The sequence below is a fragment of the Cucurbita moschata genome, unplaced genomic scaffold, assembly GCF_002738365.1.
Source record: "Cucurbita moschata cultivar Rifu unplaced genomic scaffold, Cmos_1.0 Cmo_Scf00014, whole genome shotgun sequence".
In the NCBI taxonomy this organism is placed as follows: domain Eukaryota; kingdom Viridiplantae; phylum Streptophyta; class Magnoliopsida; order Cucurbitales; family Cucurbitaceae; genus Cucurbita; species Cucurbita moschata.
Genome location: NW_019268530.1, coordinates 991,912 through 1,010,294, shown reverse-complemented (window position 1 = coordinate 1,010,294; position 18,383 = coordinate 991,912). Strand labels below are relative to the sequence as shown.

Sequence of the window (18,383 nt, the reverse complement as noted above, 5' to 3'; positions counted from 1 at the left end):
TTGCTATTTGGTTGGTCATTTTCAAAAATTTTATTGGCTGATAAATTGGAGAGGGACGACTACGACCCACATCGACGCTTGCGACTTTATTGAAGAAAAAGTCGATGGATCTAAATTTTTTAATGGAAAGTTGTAGGTACCGTAATACTTTGGAAATATAAATTATATTATAAAATGTTGACTAAGTAAAATATTCTATATAAATTATATAAATTCAACGTAAAAATAATCGAAGTCATGGTCTAACTTAGTAAGTACAAACATGTAAATTTTCTATGTATTATCATATAAAAAATGTCAAATTGATAATCATAATAAAATTGTAAAATTTGACTTAGCCTATTCCAATTAATATTATATATAAAAGGTGAAATACACGAGATATATTAAAGAATAATAAATTTTATCAATCTTATATAATAATTGTAAAACTAAAAAAATAAAACAATAATAATAATCTTTCATGGTTGTTATGTGTACATATAAAATAATACATATACTTTTTATTTATTTATTTATATTTGAGCGTTTACGTTTGACTAGCTTAATACACGTTGAAAATTAAATTTTAGAATAAGTCGTTACAGTTCGGCTATTGTAATTATACGTAAAATTAATATTAGGTCAATTCATGATTGATGAAAAAATCATAGTAAATTGGTCGACGTCAACAATCTTTTTCTCTTTCTATTACCACGATATGCCTCGTTCTTTTTCTTTGTTTAAATATATTTGAAATCTATTTGATAGAAAGGGATATTTTAAATCTAAGCTTAATCGATCTTCTTGCGTATACACCTCATTATTGAACTGAAAATTTATATTTGAATACCTCGAACCGTCTCCCTTTCATTTCATAATTTCACCTGTAAAGACAACAGCAAAAATGTAAAAAATTAGGGAAATTGTATAAGACATTTTTTGTTTTAGGTAAAAAAAATGCCTAAACTATTGAATTATATAAAAATAGACAAAATTTTAATTATTTCAATAATATGATTAAAGATTCAAAATTCTCCCGAGAAATAATAGGATCCTAAATGAGTTATAAATATCTTGCATCTATTTATTATTTTTATAATTTATTTAATTCCGTAGATCATTATAACCCGAAAGAGAAGGTACATACATGGGTCAAAATTGGTAGGGCATTTCTCGGGCAAGAGCATGACCAAGTCGCGGTCAACGCCGGCAACTGGAGGGCCATTAACAAGCACGCACAGGCAAGGCTGGCCGAGAGATCTGACGGCATTGCAGCAGGCTGCGGTCGGCGGAGTAGGGCGGAATGGAGCAACCGATGGCCTGCACGGAATCAGCCTAACGAGGGAAGAAAAGAAGGTGAAACTACATGTTTCGCCTTTGCTTTGTTCGCTCAAGCTTGTTGTCACCACTAAAAACACCCAAACTGACACACATTTCATGCCTAAAAATCCCATTTTCCGGTTGTAATAAGAAAAATAATGGACTTTGGCTTGAATTTATAAGAGTTTGTGGTTCGTACCATTTTGCACCTCCGTCCTAACCCACGGTCACGTGTCCATTGCCAGTTTAGGCCTCCCCCTCTACTGTTGACTTGTCTCTATCCGCCAACATACAGAAGTGGTGGTTTATCTGCACTCAAATTGTTACAAGACATCAATCACTTGTGACTCCTCTAAACCCTTACAAACTTTGAAAGGATATTGGTCATCTTTGCATCCCGTGTGTGTTAGGAAACACGAATTTTCACGATGATGTGATATTGTTCACTTTGTGCATGGGCTTTCGTGGCTTTGCTTTTGGTTTCTCCAAAAGGCCTTGTACTAATGGAGATAACATTCCTTATTTATATAAACTTCTTGAGGTTTATGGAACTCTCGAACAACCCTCTCTCCTTAATTGAGGCTCGACTCCTTCTCTGAAGCTCTCAAACAAAGTACACTTTTTGTTCGACACTTGAGCCAGTATTGACTACACTTTAGAGAATTCTATTAACATGGCTAAAGTTAAGGGTAAGATTCGACACCAATGGAAATACTATTCCTTACTTATAAATTCATGATTTTCTCCTTTAATTAGTTAATTTGGGACTCCTGCCACCAGCTCTCAAACAAAGTACACTATTTATGGGACTGAGCTCTCAAACAAAGCAGAGTATTTAATCGACCAGTCTCCCTTTAATTGAGGCTAGACTCCTCCTCTTAAGCTCTAAATTCGACACTTTAGAATCTTATTGACAAAGGCATACACTTTAGAATCTTATTGACAAGGGCATTTGGACACTTGGAGCCCTCGACCAGTCTCCCCTTAATTGAGGCTCAATTCCTCCTCTTAAGCTCTAAAAGAAAGTTCGAGAGTTTAGAATCTTACTGACAAGGGCATTACTTTGGTTTCCTAACATTACTTAGGTACCATGTAAAGAATCACGAATCTCTACAATAGTATGATACTGTCTACTTTGAGCATAAGTTCTCGTGGTTTTGCTTTTGGTTTCTCCACAAGGCCTCATATAAACAGTATTTCTTACTTATATACCCATGATCTTCCCCCTTAATTAACAAACGTGGGACTCCTTTCAATAATTATCAACAATCTTCACCTCAAACAAAGTATACTATAGAGACTCTCTTGAGGCCTATGGAGTCCTCAAACAGTCTCTCATTAATTGATACTCGACTCCTCTTTTAAGATCTCAAACAATAAATTATACTTTCCAAGAAGAACACAAAATCTAGCTTCCAATCGACCAACATTTTTCGAACGATCAAACAAAACAACATCTCTAAGGCAAATGAAAATGAAATTTCACCCGGTAATGCAAATTAGGCCTCGCATGACTACGCTTATATCCAGTCGGCTTCTCAAAAAACCTTTCCATCATATCAATGAACTAATCCTTGTCCTCGACAGGGCATCTCGAATCTCCGACCAGTAGCGCGCCGGTATCTTTCAGAGTCCGACTCACTTCTTCGCACCAATTGAGTTGCGGCGCTAAATCCATCAGCGAGCCGCCGGGGAGTTCCGACGAAGCCGTTAGATATGGGAACAGATTGATCACGGGTAAGACTATAAATTTAATTTTGATAATAAATATTTTTCAAAATACCTATAAAAACAAATTTTAAGTTTTATTAAAAGTGTATAGATTATGACAAATACATTTATTTGTAAATATAAATAAATGTATTGTTAATTTCTTTTTTTTACAAGCTTATGTATTTTTTAAATAAAATACAAAATGTTGAATTTTTAGAATTTAAGCTATAATTATTGTTGAGAAAAATATAAATATAAAATAAAAAAAAACATATTTTAAATACAAATTAACTTAGCTTTAAATAGAGTTAAAAGCCACGATGTTTTGAAAAAACTAGTTATTTTCAAATTTATTTTTTAAACCGATAATAGCTTTAAAAAAACAGCTATTATGGGTTGAAAATTTTGATATTTTTGTATGCAAAGTTATATTTAAAATATGAGAAAAAATAATTTTAGAAATTAAATAATAAAAAATAAATAAAGAGAATATTCGATAATAAATTTAGAAATTTATAAGATAATATATTGAATCCAAGTAAATATAATAAATGGAAGATGAATATAATATATATACACTAACGCAACACACACATATATATTTTACTTTCAATAATATTTTGGAATAAAATATTAGCGATTTAAAATTTATGACAATAATATATTTTTGTTTTTACCTTTTTAAGTTCAAAGTATTGTTAAAAATTTTAAATGTTAATATATTATTTAAATAAAGTTAAAAGTTTATAAATTTTATTTTTAATTTAGGTTAAAAATAAATAAGTATTTTGAAAGTGAAAAAAAACAAATGCCAGACATTTAAACCAAATTCAGTACAAAAGTTTAAGAAATGAGAATAAATTTCTTGCCCTTACATGGTAATTAAAAAAGCTAGACTGTGTGATCTTTATGGTAATTTAAAAAGTTTGACAGTTGTATTTTTATTATAATGCTAAAAAAAAAGAGAAAAAAAAGAAGAAGAAAAAAACCAATTTCTTATGATAAATATAAATTTAATTGGTTATATATTTATATAGAAAAAATGAAACGTGATATTAGAACTAAAAAAAAGACAAATTTTTTTAAAAAAAAATAAAATTATACATTTTATTATAACTATATTAATATTAATGTTTTGAGATTTTTATCCGAATTGATTTAAAAAAAAAAAAAAAGGCTGTGTGTAAAAAATAAGAGTATAAATACAATAACCACCAAACCTAGAGAGGCCCAAAAGCCAACAAATTGGGTTAATCAGGGAACTCCATTTTCCGTTTGGGAAAGAGGAAACTTTGGCCGCCTCTCTCAGCCACTCGTCGGCCCCTCTCTTAAACCTCACACACCCGAACTCTCTCCCAAAACCTCTGTATTCCTCCTCCTCTTCCGCCACCGTCCTCTTTGGATTCTAAACTGACAGCTTCCGACCACACCTCTGAAACTCGGTAAAATTTGTAGATATTTCTTTACTTTGAATTGAAATGAGAACGCTTTATTTTATTGTTTTCTTTCGTCTTCTTCGTAGTTTGATTGGCTTGCATCTGCGGTTTGTTATTTGTTTATGCGATGTGGTTTCATTTCTGTTTCTGCCAAATTGGTTGTTGTCTTATATGATGTACCGAGTCGTTGGTTAAAGTTATCAGAAAAATTGAGTTCAAGCATTTGTATTTGTCGTAAGCCTTATTAGGGGAGGGGGAAGGGTTATGAACGGATGGATGATAAGGTAACTATTCCGAGAGGAAATGTTAACTGGATTTCTGATACAGTGTCTTTAAAAACAGCAGCGAAAAAATAGTCTAGGTACGTACACACAGATATTAATTTTTTCTTATAAAAGCATACTCTACTGAAGGCTGTAATAGGGTAGTGTTTTTTGTCTGAAGACTAGAGATAAAATGATAAATTCTCTGATTCTGATTGAAATATTAAAATTTTGAATGAGAAGACATGCACCATAATTCTATTGTTTATTTTGAAGCAGTCACATTTTCTTCCACTTTTTATGATGTTTATGATTTCTGGAATGCTAGGAAGTAGAAATGGCGGGAAAATCCGGTAAAGGGAGGAATAGGAAAGGGGCGCACCATGCTACAAATAATTCTGAGGCAGTAGTTTCTTCTGATGCGTCAAAAGATGTTAATAATGGTGCTTTGGAGTCGAAAGCAGAGCCTGTTGAATCAGTTGAGGAATCGTCAGATATTAAGGCAGACATCAAAGAATCTGAAACAGCTGCTCCAGAAAGTCAACCAAAGCAAGGTGTGTGTTCATTATTAGTCCAATTGGTCCTATATCAAGGCGAACCCTTGAGGTGCTTGACCGTCGAATTTGACATCAATTGAGACCGATTCTATATATATATATATATTTTTTTTTAAAACATATGGATTGTAAATAATTTGAAATGGAGCACCAAGCATGTTTGGGAAGTTGATCTCTTTTCACTGTGATATAGATGTTTTTAAACATATGGAATTTCGCATATTTGAAGCTCTTTTTTTGTTTTTATAAAAAAATTGTAGCTTGATTTAACTAAGAGGTCTTTTCAGTCATAGAACAAGGAAGATAACAAAGTCTGCTCCGCCCCGAGGTCCTAATCTACTTAATGTGGTTATTTTGGATTTCAGCATCGTGGGGAAAATATCTTTCAGTGTCTGGTTTTCAAACTATAGTTCGTAAGCACAAAATAACAATGAGTCCGGGAAAAGTTATATTTCTTCTCAATATTTTTTTTTATCATACGTCCTCAAGGGTTAAGCTTTTGGTCATCAGTTCATGTGTTTGGTAATATGGTATTTGTACACTCATATTTGACTCAACCATAGTACTTTATGAAGTGAGGATGTCCTTTCAAATTTGAATGCAATATTGAACATGATCACTTACTTTGATGTTGGTTCTCGTTATTTTTTTGCCCCACCAATCGATTTGCAGGTGAACTTCATCTTTATCCGCTAAGTGTCAAAACCCAAAGCGGCGAAAAGCTTGAATTGCAAGTAAGTCAATTTGAACATGACGACATGTTAATATAGTTTTTCATATCCCTCAGATTATTGATATGCGACTAATTGATTCCAAAGCTATTATGGGGCCGTGTGGATAGGAAACATGGGGTTGCTCTTATGGGGCCGTGTGGATAGGAAGCATTTCTTGTTCAACAAAAAGAAAAGAAAACATTTATGATATGTTCCCTCCCTCCTAAAGCCACAATATATAACATAAAGGATCTTTATTGTACGTTAATTAGAAAAATAAAATAATTAAAAAAAATCCCCTGCTAGAATTTCATCTCTAAGTTGGAAAGCAAACTAAACCTACGATTGCGGGTGTTTCTATACTTGGAATAAGAAAATTTCAAATGTCAATGGCTTAACATGAGTGCGAGAGAAACAGACCAACAAGGTGACCTGGTAATTAAATAGGGATTTACTAGAAGAATACTACAGACTCTTGTTTCATCAGCCAGAGATAAAAGAAGGCCGTGTACTTTATTAAGAAGCAAGGACAATTTAACATCTTTATTTCTCAGAGGGCCTTATAAAATTAAGCTCCGACTGAAGTGAATAATAAGATTAATTGTTGAATGGTTTTGTTTCTCTGATTATTGATTGCAACTTGAGAAGAGGTTAAATGAAACTAAGTTCAAGAATTTTTGTTGATATTGTAATTGTCCAATCATATATCATATTTGTGTAAATTTACATCAGCAGATTGCCTGTTACGAATTTTCTTCCTTGCTTGGTATTCATTCGTCAGTTTTGTGGTCTAACCCTCCATTTGGTACCTTCAGAAATTTAATTCATCTCATTCTCAGCTACTTGTTGCATCATGATATGCATAATACTCTTTTTTTAAATCAACTTGCAGCTCAATCCAGGAGACTCTGTTATGGACATCAGGCAGTTCCTCCTTGATGCTCCTGAGACATGCTATTTCACGTGTTATGACTTATTATTGCACACGAAGGATGGTTCCTCTCATCAACTAGAAGATTATAATGAAATTTCAGAAGTAGCTGATATTACACTTGGTGGTTGCTCATTAGAGATGGTACCTGGTATGGTAACTTCTATTTCATTTTAAGTGAGAAATGATTTATTTCTGGTCTCTCAGGTATTTGTTTTCACAGCATTATATGATGATAGATCAATAAGGGCCCATGTTCATCGTACCAAAGACATGCTTTCCCTTTCCACTCTTCATGCTTCACTGTCAACATCTCTTGCATTACAGTATGAACTGGCTCAAAAAAATGCAGCCACAACTGCAGGAGGTTTGGATGTTCACCTCCCTGAGCTTGTTTCCTTTATTGGCTTGTTATGCAATTTAAATCATTTGGGAGATTTCACTGTAACAAGGCTATTGGATTCTAATTTGATTCAGATACTGTGAAAACGGAGGTCCCAGAGCTTGACAGTCTTGGTTTCATGGAAGATGTTTCTGGTTCCCTTGGTAGTTTTCTATCATCATCCTCGAAAGAGGTAAGATGCATAGAAAGCATTGTGTTTTCATCCTTCAATCCTCCTCCAAGCTACAGAAGGTAAACTTAAACGATCTCTTTTTATATGCTCATATGAAGATTGTTGCCTTTTATGGACCATTAGGTGCTCATGAACAAAACATCTTTATGTTACTTTCAGGCTCACTGGAGATTTGATATACCTGGATGTGATTACATTGGAGGGTAATAAGTTCTGTATAACGGGAACCGCAAAATATTTTTATGTCAACTCAAGCACAGGAAATGTTCTTGATCCAAGGCCATATAAAGCTGCTTATGAAGCTAGTACTCTGGTTGGGCTGTTGCAAAAGATCAGTTCTAAGTTCAGAAAAGGTAGAGTAACATTTGGTCGCTACTCAGCCATCCAATTGATGAAAACTATTCCATTCTGATTGATATTTAAACTCTCACATTTTCTCCTCTTGTTTAAAGCTTTCCGTGAAGTTCTGGAACAGAGAGCCTCCGCGCATCCTTTTGAGAATGTTCAATCTTTGCTGCCCCCAAATTCTTGGCTCGGAGTCTATCCTGTGCCTGGTTAGTTGCTTCATCCCTTGAATCCAGCCCATCCAGTTTTTTGGATCTTAAAGCGTGATACAGCAGGCCATTCTCTTCTATTCTCTGAAGTATTGGGGTGTCTCTTCTGTTGTTATGCATTTGCATGGCGGTGGTTATATATCTCAAACCTTCAAATCTTCTACTTTGGTTCTTCGAAGAGCATTCCCTTTTTTATCTTGCCCTTGGATGATTGATTTAATTATTTCACCATTAAACTTTTCTAATTTATCCTTTACATCATTTTATTATCAAATAAACTTTTTATAACCACCATGGTTGGTTCAATGATCATTGGGGCAAACAAAAAGGGTAAACAAAGTTAATGGCTTAAAAGCAACAGGTTGGTGGAATCATATGAGTGTGTTTAAGCGTGTAATTCATAGAGGTGTGTTTAAGCGCGTCCCAACACCCATGATATTTAATAGATATACATGATTAAATATTTTATAATTATTTAGAAGTAGCACATTTGTTGAAAATGTAATGGTTACATGATATGTGAGCTACTGAAAGGTAGTTCTGAATATCTATAGTAGAATTATGTGGAAAAAAAATTGTACTTTGTGCAAATTGTTGTTATTTATTTTTGAAATAGGCTGCTTTGCTTCTCGATCTCTGTTTCATTTGTTTGATATAGTTAATTCTATTTGAGTTTTGTTTTTGTAGAGCATAAGCGTGATGCAGCCAGGGCAGAAGATGCACTAACTCTCTCCTTTGGTAGTGAGCTGATTGGCATGCAACGAGATTGGAATGAGGAGTTGCAGTCTTGTCGGGAGTTTCCTCATGCAACTCCGCAGGAAAGGTATAATTGCCTCTTTGCTAATAGGCCTTCTCTTTACCTCTTGCTTTCTCTTGACAATTTGTTTTTGTGATGTATTCTTAACAAAGGCTATACAATGCAGGATTTTGCGTGATAGGGCTCTCTACAAAGTAACTTCAGACTTTGTCGATGCAGCTATTAGTGGTGCTATTGGAGTCATCAGCAGATGCATACCCCCGATAAATCCAACGGATCCAGAATGCTTTCACATGTTAGTTGTTAGAAGATATTCCTTGTGCAATGTGGCATATCTGCAAATATTTATTTTCCTTTTTATCAAATGATATCAATGTTTGTTACTCTTCCCTTTAATCCTTAAAATGCTATTTCAGAGCTATTGCATACTTTACTGAATCTTTTCTGCATGAACTACGTAGTTATTTAATAAATGTATTGCATACACAGGTATTGTGTGCACGTGTCATGATTGGTTGGCTCGTTAATCTGGATGTTTAATTTATATACAATCATTTGGTGTATTATCCATTTCATGAATCGTTGAATTGATGTTGGGCTATATTTCATTTAATTTTAGGTATGTACACAACAATATTTTCTTCAGTTTTGCTGTGGATGCTGACCTTGAACACACATCCAAGAAATCTGCATCTGATGGTAATTCAAAAGTCCAGGTCCCAAGCTCTTTACATGGTTCTTCGGGGAGGGCTACTGATAGATCATCGCATGGGGACATTGGACTTTCTAATGGTGACAGATGTAATTCATCTGGTACTTTGGAAGTTAATGGTGTAACTGAATCCTCTCCTGATGGTTCAACTGAGATGCAGTTGCCTGAGAGTGAGCAAGCTACGTATGCTTCTGCAAATAATGATTTGAAAGGCACCAAAGCGTATCAGGAGGCAGATGTCCCTGGGCTTTACAATCTTGCTATGGCAATCATTGATTACAGGGGCCATAGGGTGGTAGCTCAGGTATACTTATTTATTTACTGATGTTAATTTCTCCTGTTTTAATTTCTTCTTCATTACCCTCTCTCCTGTTTGCAAGGTTTAACCAATATTATTATTTATATGTTAGGATGTGGATCAAAGTCTGAATTGAATTCCTTGGGAATGATAACGTGTGTTACTTTGTTCCCATTCTGATTTAGGGCGTAATGGGCTCATTTTAGACAGTTCTATTTATTTGTTTAGATAACCTTGGTATCGAAGAGAGATGTCGTTTGGTAACAATTTTGATTTCCCTCTCACTTATCTTTCTTTTTCTAACGTACATAAGTGGTTAATTAAGTTTAGGAACAATAGTGTCATTGTCTCTGTTTCTTTTTTCTATTTTTTCTTTTTCCCTTTTTACATTATCCTAACATTTCTCTGGTATTTTCTGCTTCACTTGTTTCAGAGTGTTCTGCCTGGAATTCTTCAAGGTGATAAATCTGATTCTCTTCTGTACGGTTCTGTTGATAACGGTAAGAAAATCAACTGGAATGAAGACTTCCATGCGAAGGTGAGGAAGCAGACGTGGTTTGCTTTGTACTTGAATCATTTCGATTGTGATTCTTTTTTTTTAATGTTACATTATCTTTTAACATCTACTTCAGTAAATATAGCACTCATTCACTAAACTAAACCTAGTTATTTTCTTAGGGATTTTCCTTTTATTGGAATTATTGCCTTGTTCTTAATCTCGTTGATCTTCTAGGTTTCTTTCCGTTTAATTATATCACCTTACTAAAAGGGCCAAGCAATGGTTATGCCTAGGTACTGGAAGCTGCCAAACGTCTGCATTTAAAGGAGCACTCGGTCCTTGATGGATCAGGGAATGTTTTCAAGTTAGCTGCGCCAGTGGAATGCAAGGGAATTGTAGGTAGTGATGACAGGTGATTTCCTTGACTTGAAGCATTGAGATAAAATGAAAGACCACAAAAAGGCACTAAAATCCTACTGTCAGCTAAAAATATGTCAGCAATTGTCTTGTCCGAGAATAAAAAATCTTTTTAACTTTCTTAGTTCTGATTTAGTTTTTTTCTATCTATTTTTTTTAGGCATTATCTTCTTGACATAATGAGAGTAACTCCCCGTGATGCGAACTATACTGGGCCAGGATCTCGATTTTGTATTCTTAGACCAGAGCTGATTACTGCTTTTTGCCAGGTAAGTTACAATAAACTGATGGAAAAATGATGTGCATTTATTTTATCATGTATTTTTTATATAATGGTTTTCTTCTTGTGAGAAGGCCCAAGCTGCAGATCAGTTAAAATCCAAGGTTGTGCCTGAAGGAGATAGCGTTGTTGATTCTTCTGAAGTGGCAGATGCTGGAAAGCAAGAGGAAGTTTCAGCTGTAGCTAGTGATGTATGTATTACTTTGTGTTAGTTATTTAGATTTCTTCTTCTTTTTTTTTTTTTTAACATGAAAAAGAACAAATGTTCAGGGATACAAATCCCAAAGTGAGTGAAAAAGAAAAAAAATGCAAACATCAAATTAATCAAATAATGACTAGTCATAGAAATAAATGAACATTAAAAAAACGAAGAGAGCTTGTGAATGAATGATAAAACCATGAATAAGGCCCTCACTAAACACTATAAACTGATAGCTACTTTAAATCTTCCAAAGAAGGCCAAGAAACAACCACCAACCACCAACCAACGAAAAAAGTATTTTAAAATCCATCATAAAGCAACCTCAAAAAACTCTTCAGCTTTGCAAGAACTAGTAACCCTTTGAAAGAATCTTTGGAAAAACCTTCGCCGAAAAGAAATAAAAAATCTCTTCTGGTAAGTCGATCCAAATCTCTTAGAGACAACAAAATTAAACTTTGCAAAGCTAAACCATGACACAGCTTCCTTCTTGAGCCAAAGGAGAAATTTTACGAAACTCAAGACCACAAACGGAGCAAATTTGGCAGACATAAATGGAGGAATAGAAGGAGTCGTCTTGTCACAATCCTCAAAGTCAAGTTTCCCACTCGTTGTATATGTATTTCTTTTTGGATTTGGGTGCTGGATTTGCAAGGCAATTCATTCTATAATTGAGATTATTATGTAAATGTCAGTTTTATGCTATGTTAGAATCATCCGTTGTATCAAAGGATGAAAATCCAATGATTGGATCTTGGTAATTGTTTTTTGAGAAATCTGAATCATGTTTCCTTTAGGATACAAGTAAGGACGAGAAGACTGAGGACCTCAAGGAGAGCTCACAATCACAAATTTTGTTTAATCCTAATGTCTTTACCGAGTTTAAGTTGTCAGGAAGTCAAGAGGTAAGATCTGAACTTGCATTCCTTTTTCCTGGCAGCTTTTTAAAGTCCTGTGTTCACAGTTCTCTTAATATTGCATTCACCAGGAGATCGAAGCAGACGAAGGTAATGTGAGGGAAGCCAGTATGTTCCTCACAAATGTTGTGCTTCCTAAATTTATTCAAGATCTCTGCACACTGGAAGTCTCACCTATGGATGGCCAGACATTGACTGAGGCGCTCCATGCTCATGGAATTAATGTTCGGTATATTGGAAAGGTGAGCATCTATTGACAACAATTTCATTGCTCAGATTGATGACCTTTTATTGGTGGTATGACCATGAATAGACATTTTTGACGATCTTTGGAACTTCTTCAACAGGTTGCTGAGGGCACTAGACATTTACCCCATTTATGGGACCTTTGTTCTAATGAGATTGCAGTTAGATCTGCAAAGCACATTCTGAAGGTGTTAAATCTAAGTTATTCCTCCTTTTCTTGCTAAGAATATGTTGTAATTTCCTATTTTTCATGGCACCTTACAATGTGGAGCTTTTTATATTTTTATGAACTGAGAATGCATGCTATAGAAGGTTGTTGCGCATTTTCTTAAAGCTATCCTGATATGTAGACTTTTGTGGATTCCCCATCTTTGATACATAGGTTATTCAGCCTGGTTATTTGTGGCTTTTAAGACAAAATGTTTCTTATGTTTTAATACTCAATGCCGACATATCTTTCCAGAACTTGTTGCATGATACTGATGAACACAGATAAGAACCTTTTTTGGTTAGTCTTTTTTCATTCCTTAATAAAAGTGAAGTATATGCGGTTGTTCTTCTGCATGATTTAGTATATTAACATGTAAAGTGAGTGAACTGAGTGAACCATGTTTTACGGTAATTACACTCTAGTTACCATTTAACATTTTCATTTTCATGATGTTTGAGTTCTTGAGAATGTGATGTTGCCTGATAAAGTCGGAGACCCGCACACCACCCATACTTTCTTTCTCTTATTTTCCAATGCAACTTAGTCCTTTCACTTGTTAGTAGTATTTCACACTAGTATTACTTGACGTCGTACAGGATGTTTTGAGAGATACTGAAGATCATGACTTGGGGATGGCACTTTCACATTTCTTCAATTGTTTCTTTGGAAGTTGTCAAGTGCTTGCTACAAAAGCTGCTACTAATACGCAGTCCAGAAACCCCAAGAAGGTTTGTTCAATGCTCTGATATTGTGTCTGGATGGAACTCTATTATTGTTCAGTATGCCCATTCTCTGAGCTAAAACGTTCTTCTATCCTTAAACGTTAAAGTTTATTTGACACTAAATTTAGCTTTTTAATACATGAAGCTATTAGTATGTACAACAACTGCTAATAAATACAACATTTAAAGTAATCCTTGGGAAAGTTGGAGGAAAGAACGAAATGGATAAGTGACTGTTATCATGTTGTACATCTATTGCTAAAGAACTCACACGGTACTCTAGTACGGCTGCTTCTAAATTAGCTAAAGTTGATTTATCATGTTGTGCGTTTATGTACAGGACCAAGTGGGACACCATCATTCTTCAGGAAATAATTCAAGGGGACAAGCGAGATGGAAAGGCAGAGCACATGCAAAAAAGAGCCAATCCTCATATATGAGTGTTAGCTCAGATTCTCTTTGGTCTGACATCAGGAATTTTGCAAAGCTCAAATATCAGGTGATCTTCAATCAATCTCCTAATTGCTCCTAAATGATGTTAGTACTTTTTTCCCATGTCACGTACCCAAGCATTTGATACAAGGATATGCCTTTTATTTCAGCGTTGTATGGATTGTTCCCTCTTTACCATGCTATTGAAACTGTAAGGTTTCGTGGTCTTTTGGTAATCATAGAGGCAAAATATTACTTAGTTTGTCCTTGATGGAAAGTTTTGATGATAGAGGATATAAAGAGGGGATATACCTTCATTTTTTACACTTGGGAGCAATATGTATAATTTTAAGACAATAAAAAGTATAAATTTGAGATAAAAATGTATATTCTTAACTTTTCCTTTTTTATGCTCTGGTTGTGGTATGATCGATCTCGACACTTCTAATGAATAAAAGCTGAGAAGAAACATAAACTACTACATTTTTTCGAGGTCTGACTCTCCCTTAGAGGAAAGCTGAAATTGCTAACTTCTCTACTGGCTTCCAATACACCTGACACCTACTCATGTCAGAATTTTTAATTACTTACAACCCTGTGCAATCCGTTCCTCTCACTCCGTGATTTATATGGAAAGACTCATAACCTTTCCCTTGTGGGATTATCTCAAAGACTCGCATTAAGTCTCTCTTTTTTGGGTCTGTCTTAGCCTCTTACCTGTAATTGGTGAAAAGTACAGGCGTTTTATTGAAAATTTTGTTTCTTCTCAGCCTTATCAGAATTTTAAACAAAGTTTATAAGCCCGTCTTTTTTAATAATGATTTCTTTTAATCAAATAAGCATTTATGTAATTTCTTACCGTGAAACACTTTCAATGCAGTTTGACTTGCCGGATGATGCACGGTCGTGTGTAAGGAAAGTTTCTGTTGTAAGGAACCTTTGCCACAAGGTAATTGTCCATTCAGTTATTTAATTCCAAAATTAATCTCATATTTGTCGATTTTATATTTCTGTTTCCCATGGTTAGGTTGTCTTAGTACTACAACAATAGAATCCTTGCAGAAGTAAAATCTCTGTACTACGTTAGAAATTAGTTCGAGTTTTTTCTTTTATCAGGTCTATTTTCAAACTTTTGAGCTTTCTATTGGGTCAGTTATTTTCTTAACATATAATGTGTTCTTAACAGGTCGGAATCACAGTTGCTGCTAGGAAATATGATTTGAGTTCCTCTGCACCTTTCCAGACATCAGATATCTTGAATCTCCAACCTGTTGTGAAACATTCAGTTCCTGTATGTTCAGAAGCCAAGGATCTTGTCGAAACTGGAAAGCTGAAGTTGGCAGAGGTCAGTTATAATGTTGTCACTTTTAAATTAATTACATTGGTTTGCTTGAATTCATCATTACTAAAAATGATTACTGTTGCTGCTTCAAGAAATCTCTATTTAGATGTACAATCAAAACTGAGTTCAAGTTAAATAAAATTGGCTTAAACAATATTCCACAATATCATTATTTAATTATTTTGAGTGAAAATTTAGTTTCAGCGTTGGTCAAGGAGTTGACTTGCCATGTAGTGCAAGGAACGTTTGATGAACTTGGTAGAACTAAACAAGAAATATGGCTGATCACGTGTAAATCGTTAATGTTTGATTTTATGAAATTTGATCAATTGTTTATCGATTATGTTTTTCTTCAGGGGATGCTTAGTGAAGCGTATGCATTATTTTCAGAAGCTGTTTCGATACTTCAGCAGGTAATGACAGTCCGTTCTTATGCATTGCCTGCTGAGAGAATTCTGTTAGAGCTCAATCTTATCAGCCAAAAACTTCTTTATTTCAGGTTACTGGTCCAATGCATCGGGAGGTTGCCAATTGTTGCCGGTAGACATCAGGACTATGCTAGCTTGCAAATTTTGTCTATACGTTTAATGATTATGCTGCTTGTTTTAGGGGCATGAATATTTGCCTATATCTTATGTGTGAGTTTTCTTTGACAAGCACATAATTATGCTATGGAAACTAACGTTGTCCTTTCTGAATTTAGGTACCTAGCGATGGTTTTGTATCATGCAGGAGACATGGCTGGAGCCATAGTCCAACAACACAAGGAACTGATTATAAATGAACGTTGTTTGGGTTTGGATCATCCTGATACAGCCCACAGGCAATTCCACATCCATACTTCAGTTTTGTTTTACTAGTTGAATCGATGATTCTAGTATGCATGTTGTAGTCCAAATTATAGGATTTATGTTTTAGTCAGTTTGTAAAATGAGAACTGTTTTTCATTCCTTCGTTGGAAGCAGTTGGAGGAACATCCTCTCTGGAAGTTAAGCTTCTAATAACTGGTTTTACAATTAGTACAGCTTATCTATTTATTTATTTATTGAGAGATCCTCGTTAGTTGGAGAGGAGAACGAAGTATTCTTCATTAGGGTGTAGAAACCTTTCTCCAGTGGACGTTTTAAAACCTAGGGAAAGTCCAAAGAGGACAATATCTGCCAGCGGTGGGCTTGGGCTATACAAAGGTCTAAACTGTACAAAACATAGAATGTGTTATGATATATGTGTAAGTGAGAATTTTATGGGGTTCTTTGTTATATTAGTGTTATACCCTAAATGAAATTGAATATTTGAGATATGATGTCCAGCAAATTTTAGTTCAATGCTAACGATTATATCGGTGCTTTCTGAATTTGTTTGCTTTATCTGTTTCCTGATTTGCATTTTTTCCCTTCTGTAGTTACGGGAATATGGCGCTTTTCTACCATGGACTTAACCAAACAGAACTTGCACTACGACACATGTCTCGAGCATTGCTGCTGCTAAGCTTATCATCTGGTCCTGATCATCCTGATGTTGCTGCAACTTTCATAAATGTTGCAATGATGTACCAGGATATTGGAAAGATGAACACAGCTCTGCGTTATTTGCAAGAAGCATTGAAGAAAAATGAAAGACTTCTAGGCGAGGAACATATTCAAACCGCTGTTTGCTACCACGCCCTTGCTATTGCATTCAATTGTATGGGGGCCTTTAAACTGTCTCATCAGGTAATTTCTGGAACAAAGCTTTGAATAATGTTTGACATCCTTTGCAATGCCTGACCAATATTTTGTATATCTCACGGCAGCATGAAAAGAAAACGTACGATATATTGGTCAAACAATTGGGCGAAGAAGATTCACGGACACGGGATTCAGAAAATTGGATGAAGACGTTTAAGATGCGTGAGGTTCAGGTAAGTTGAAAGATGGAAAAAAAAAACAAAGGTTAAAGCTACCAATAAAATCTCTCGTCCTTAACAATATAAATTTTATTTTGACAGATGAATGCTCAGAAACAAAAGGGCCAAACTTTGAACGCTGCATCAGCTCAGAAGGCTATTGATATTCTTAAGGTATTCTTTTAAGTGGTTTGATTTTGTTTACAAATGAAATTTACCAGAGATGGAAGATATTATAGCTCCAAAATGAAATGAAATTTACCCGAGCTGGAAGAATTCTACTATACAATGTGATACGGGGTTTACTGTTCAATATGAAACTCAAAGGCTTCATTTCTGGATACCTTGCAGTCTCATCCTGACTTGATACAAGCATTTCAAGCTGCTGCAGTAGCTGGTGGATCTGGCAGTTCTGGAGGTGCTATGAACAAATCCCTCAATGCTTCCATGATTGGTGAACCTCTTCCTCGTGGTAGGGGTGTAGACGAGAGAGCTGCTCGCGCCGCAGCTGAAGCGAGAAAGAAAGCTGCAGCTAGAGGCCTCTTGATACGTCAGCCGGGTGTTCCAGTTCAAGCTATGCCACCAATTACCCAGCTGCTTAATATCATCAATTCAGGCATGACACCAGATGCAGCAGCAGGTAACGTAACGGATGGTGAGAAGAAAGACATTAACGCCAACCTCTCTAACAACACCCAGGTAGATGGAAAACAAGATCAGTTGCCTTCAGCACAAGATCAGGCCCCTGTCGGATTAGGCTCCAGCTTAGCGTCTTTGGATGCAAAGAAACAAAGACCGAAATCTAAAGCTGCAGCTTAAGCGTTGAAATTTTTTGTTAACTCGACCAGAAGATGAATAATTTATGTGTGACAAGGAGGTAACTGTCTGAATTGGCTAATAATGACACACTTCTGAGAGTCCATTTGAGTAAAGAGTTGAGCTTAGTTTTGGCAATTGGCTGCTAAAAGTATTTGTTTAGATGTGCCAGTGAAGAAGTTTATAGGTATTCCATTTTTTTCCCCAATAATTAGTATCGTTCAGGAGGGATTTTGAGCACATTTTTATCCTTATTTCTTTTGTTTCTTTCGTTTCAAGCATAGCATTTGCAGGCAGTGTTTGTTCCTTTCAACTTTGGAGTTGATTTCATAATTTCGTAGCTAGTTTTATGTTCATTCTGTAGATGATTGTAATGGAACTACTAGTGATTTGGGAGGATCTATGAATCATATCGTTGATTTTGGTTCATTTTTTTCTTAATTTTATGGCACTCATATAAAATCATGTTTCATTGCTTCTCTCCTGGAGGAGTATAGAAGCCAATTGAAGGTAAGTTTACAAGGTCTTTGAGCAATGGAAGAGATGAATAGCAAGCTAGGAATAAAGCACATAAACAAAAGGTTCCATTGGCCAAATGGCAACCCC

The 18,383-nt window shown here is 35.1% G+C and overlaps 2 protein-coding genes across 3 annotated transcripts; one reads left to right on the top strand and one right to left on the bottom strand.

Moving 5' to 3' along the window:
* Positions 1–721: 721 nt before the first annotated feature.
* On the bottom strand, positions 722–1,442 carry LOC111452716 (protein LIM1-like). Its single transcript, XM_023093562.1, has 2 exons — positions 1,130–1,442; positions 722–866 (listed from the first exon to the last, which is right to left on the bottom strand). Exons 1-2 carry the CDS (start codon positions 1,434–1,436, stop codon positions 850–852), a joined length of 324 nt encoding a protein of 107 aa, XP_022949330.1. The 5' UTR covers positions 1,437–1,442; the 3' UTR covers positions 722–849.
* Positions 1,443–4,256: 2,814 nt separating this feature from the next.
* On the top strand, positions 4,257–18,206 carry LOC111452223 (clustered mitochondria protein-like). 2 transcript variants are annotated; one of them, XM_023092824.1, is made up of 29 exons: positions 4,257–4,457; positions 5,043–5,268; positions 5,944–6,005; positions 6,877–7,066; positions 7,139–7,282; positions 7,393–7,549; positions 7,650–7,843; positions 7,943–8,044; positions 8,732–8,867; positions 8,968–9,096; positions 9,421–9,817; positions 10,245–10,349; positions 10,604–10,722; positions 10,888–10,996; positions 11,082–11,198; positions 12,004–12,111; positions 12,195–12,365; positions 12,471–12,557; positions 13,177–13,308; positions 13,643–13,801; positions 14,615–14,683; positions 14,921–15,079; positions 15,433–15,489; positions 15,576–15,616; positions 15,780–15,899; positions 16,479–16,788; positions 16,869–16,976; positions 17,064–17,135; positions 17,313–17,780. In XM_023092824.1, exons 2-29 carry the CDS (start codon positions 5,052–5,054, stop codon positions 17,778–17,780), a joined length of 4,239 nt encoding a protein of 1,412 aa, XP_022948592.1. In that variant the 5' UTR covers positions 4,257–4,457; positions 5,043–5,051. The 2 variants fall into 2 exon arrangements, with proteins under 2 accessions (XP_022948592.1, XP_022948594.1); XM_023092826.1 differs by lacking the exon at positions 4,257–4,457 and having other exon boundaries at positions 5,052–5,268; positions 17,313–18,206.
* Positions 18,207–18,383: the final 177 nt, after the last annotated feature.